Here is a 4,691-nt window from a genome sequence, read left to right as displayed (position 1 = left end):
GATTGAGAAACCAAACTCCACTTCCTCATTTACCAAAGAATAAATGAGTACATTCAAATGATCACTAACCAACTTCATTTTCCTTAAAGAGTAACTCATGGAGAAGTCAGCAGGGTGATATATACCAGTAACCAAAGCTATTGGGAAGTAAAAGCATGGTGATTTCTATGAGGTCAAGGCTATTCTGGCCTCTACAATGTTTCATAAAATATAACCCAAATACTGGATAAGCAATATGTATCAGTATTTTCTATAATTTGCTTTTAAAGGTTTGATCTTGCAATATGTTTTTCTCATAAGGTATTCTGCCATGTTGATAATTGGTTTATCCATTGGTCACCTTTATATATATTTTAGCAAATTATTCTGTACAAATTCTGACAGATTTAGAATTATAATTCTAATACAATGGTCCATCAATTGCAATATGTTGGTCCAATGGTTCAACATATTGCAACTCAAGAGGTTTCATGTCATAGATGATTATTGTACCTAAATTATTTTTTGTTTTATTGTAATTTATAATGAAAATACTTAATAGAATTCATCTGTATACCATGCAGCTGACATACAATTCTAGAAGAAATATATCTATAGTATATCTATATCTATACATGTATATGTATATATAAAATGGAGTTATATGTATATGTTATATATTATTTCATTGTTTTTTCAAATCTATAAATATGAAAGCCTCACACTATCAAATATGTCAATATCTTTACACTCTCCATTAATAAATTAATGATTCTCTTTTCTTTGTGGTAACATATATCAGGAGATTGGTAGTATATACTATACAACAAAAACTCGTTTTGTGTATACAATTCTGATTTCAGAATTTTCTTTTTATCATATATATACAATGTATATATATCATATATTATATAAATGTATATATGTGTGCATATGTATATGTGTATGTATAGATATGAGAGAGAGAGAGAGAGAGAGAGAGAGAGAGAGAGAGAGAGAGAATTAAATGGCCATGACTATGAAAGAATAGGAAGCAGGATAGATAGTACATAGGATAGCTTGAAAATAGAAAGTAGAACAGAGAATGAAAAAATGAAATATTATGAGTTAAAAGCAGAGCCTGTATGGTTCTGATCTAGGTTATCTTTATATATTTTATGGCTGTGAGGCTTGATATTCTTTTAATCCTATGAGTAGGGGATTAGGATTTTTCTCTCATCCTTAGGACTTTCTTGTGGTCTGTGTCTAGACTTAAGGTAATTTGTTATGCTGTATTCTAGTGATATCCATGGTGATTCTGCAATGAAAAGCATATTAAACTTCAAATCATCATCATGTTATTGTCCTTTGCTCTAACTCTTAAAATAATGTGATATGTATGCAAATATGTCTCTGTCTGAAAGTGTATGTGTTTCTGCATAAATATACATACAAAGACACAACTCACCTCATTCATAGCAAAAAATACTGTATAATCTACAGTTGAATGAACTATGATTTATTGATTACTTTCAATTTCTTCTATAAGATTTCCACATGGAAAACTTCACTGAAGTCACGGAATTTATACTGAAGGGCTTCACAGACAATGCGGAACTGGAGCTCCTCTGCTTCTTCCTCTTTCTAGCAATTTACCTCTTCACATTGATGGGAAATTTAGGACTGATGGCTCTGGTCATCGGTGATTCCCGCCTGCACAACCCCATGTACTATTTTCTGAGTGTGTTGTCCTCAGTAGATGCCTGCTATTCTTCTGTTATCACACCACAAATGGTGGTTGACTTTTTGTCAAAGAAGAAAGGCATTTCATTCATTGGCTGTGCCACACAGATGTTTCTGGCTGTGACTTTTGGTACAACCGAATGCTTTCTTTTGGCAGCAATGGCTTATGACCGCTATGTGGCCATTCACAACCCTCTTTTGTATGTAGTGAGCATGTCACCAAGGGTCTATGTGCCACTCATCTTTGCTTCCTATGCTGGTGGAATTTTACATGCTATTATTCACACAGTGGCCACTTTCAGACTCACTTTTTGTGGATCCAATGAAATTAGTCATATTTTCTGTGACATCCCTCCTCTCCTGGCAATTTCTTGTTCTGACACCCACATCAATCAGCTTCTCCTCTTCTACTGTGCTGGGTTTATTGAGGTAGTCACTATTCTGATTGTTCTGTTGTCCTATGGTTTCATTTTGTCTGCCATTTTGAGGACACGCTCTACTGAAGGTAAAAGAAAAGTCTTTTCTACATGTGGCTCACACTTAATGGCAGTGTCCACGTTTCATGGCACTGTTCTTTTTATGTATGTGAGACCAAGTGACAGCTATGCCTTGGAACATGACATGATAGTGTCGATATTTTACAGCATTGTAATTCCAATGCTGAATCCTCTCATTTATAGTTTGAGGAACAAAGATGTAAAAGAGGCAGTAAAAAAAGTATTTGGTAAAAGCCTAATTTGCAGATAAAAATATTTTCTATAAATCTTATCTAAAAAATAAGTCATTTCTCTAATAATATGAATATTTGTGTTAAAAATGTTCCTTTTATTTATCAATATATTTCAATCTTCAGTAGACATGTTAACTGAAAAGTGTTAGTTAATGCCTCTCCTGTCTTACTTTCAATACAAAAAGATTATATCATCCACATTTTTATGTTAATAATCATATATATTCATATGTATATTTCATATGCTAATGATACTACTTGAAACTCACACTGTACAAATATAAGCATATAGTTATATATTATGATGTGTCCTATACATATATATATATATATATATATATATATATATATATATATATATATATATATATATATATATATATATTTACTTTGGTATATTTATATATACTTATTAGATAACATATAACATAATTTTACATTGTTTCACTTCTTTTTAAATAATGTTCTGAATTTTCTTGTATTTTTAATTGTATACAATTTTGTTGCTATATCACAATGGATAGATAAAATGTTGTTGTCCTTGAAAAGTTCCTGTTTAAGCAGTCAGGTTGAGTAGACTTTATGAATGTTGCTTCTGATGAGACAGAATATTTCAGAAAACTTCTTGATCCTCTGTATTCCAATGTGAATTCCCCTCCCCTGCAATGCACCCTGAGCCTTATGCACATGTGTCATTTTGCAGATACACTCATTGGGACTGGGAGATAGATATATGCAATTTGATTGGCTGGTTTCAATAATGATAAAGACTATACTGGAAAAATAACTATAAATAATATTATACATAATGAGGTGTTTGTTTCTAAAACATGAAACACAAGGTGTAACACGTTTCAAAGAGTGCAAGGAGTGGAATTTGGAAAAGTCAGGAGGTCAAGAAGGGAAATGTTTGATCACTGGGAGCTAGAGTTACAGGGAATTCAAACTAACTGATGCAAATGACGAAAGCAGACTAAAGTCCTTACTTAGTAGCAAGTTCACCTAACCACTGAGTCATCTGTCCAGCCGCAATAAGTAGTATACTTCTTAATCCAAAACTGTATGAAATTTTCATCTCTTGATTTATATATACATGTTAGAAAGTGTTATGTTATCCTCTGAATGTAAGTTGAACAAAGACTCCTACGGTGATTGAAATGGACAATCAATATTTCATTCTTCCATATTTCCTCTACTTTCTGTACTGTCAAATAACCCATTGTGTAGTGTTGAATACCAAGTGCTTGCTATGTAAGCTGAGATGGATCACCCTATAGGTATACCACTGTACCCCACATTCACACCAAATTTTTGCTCACATCCTACTTGGGTTTCACTTTAATCAGGTATACTACCTACCCTTACCAAAGTCTCCCCTCTTCCTTTATAATATTTATAATTTATTTATTTGCTTTACATTCCAACACCATCCCCCATCCTCCCAGATCCTACCTCCATTCTCTCCTCCTCTTCTACTCTGAGAATGGGGAGTCCCACTCTGGGCTTCCCCTACCTCTACTCCATCCCCACACATCAACATTCTAGGGCTTAGCAATCCTCTCCCACTGAGGCCAGACAAGAATGTCTAGTTAGGGGAATGGGATCCCTAGGAAGATATTTGCTCAACTATGATCATAACAGCTTAATTTGTAGTATCCAGAAAATGGTTAACAGCCTAGATGTCCCTCAACTGAAGAATGGATAAAGAAAATGCGGTTCATTTACACAATGGAATGCTATTGAGCTATTAAAACACTGTCATTATGAATTTTGCAGGCAAATGGATGGAACAAAAAAAAATATCCTGAGTGAGGTAACCCAGACACAAAAGAACATATGTGGCATATACTCATTTATAAGTGTATATTAGTCATAAATTACAGGATTAGCACACAATATTCCCCTGACTCAAAAAATCCAAATAACAAGGAAGGTCCAAAAATGGATGCTTGAATCTTTCTCAGAATGGGAAATAAATAGATATAGGAGTTAGATGGAAGGAAGAAATTGGGTGGATGAGGGGAAGTGGAGGGTACCATGCTTCTTTTTAACCAGTACTACTAACTACCTTTACCAGAACCTCTGTTCTTCTTCTACCAGAGTTCTAACTTTACTAATGCCTCAAGTCTTCTGTCACCTCACCAGGCATTTTGCCTTTACTTGATCTTTGTCTTTGGATGATTAATATTTCCTAGTCCCATTTAGGAACAGTACTGACCACACTGGCTACAAATTCCCATTCTGCATTAGATATTCTAGG

The 4,691-nt window shown here is 33.8% G+C and overlaps 1 protein-coding gene across 1 annotated transcript; it reads left to right on the top strand.

The window, feature by feature from the left end:
* Positions 1 to 1,515: 1,515 nt before the first annotated feature.
* LOC127684798 (olfactory receptor 1086) lies at positions 1,516 to 2,448 on the top strand. Its single transcript, XM_052181629.1, has one exon. It carries the CDS (start codon positions 1,516 to 1,518, stop codon positions 2,446 to 2,448), a length of 933 nt encoding a protein of 310 aa, XP_052037589.1.
* Positions 2,449 to 4,691: the final 2,243 nt, after the last annotated feature.

Source organism: Apodemus sylvaticus, chromosome 5, assembly GCF_947179515.1.
Source record: "Apodemus sylvaticus chromosome 5, mApoSyl1.1, whole genome shotgun sequence".
Lineage (NCBI taxonomy): Eukaryota > Metazoa > Chordata > Mammalia > Rodentia > Muridae > Apodemus > Apodemus sylvaticus.
Note: the sequence above shows the minus strand (reverse complement) of the source record. Positions and strands in the feature narration are given on the sequence as shown.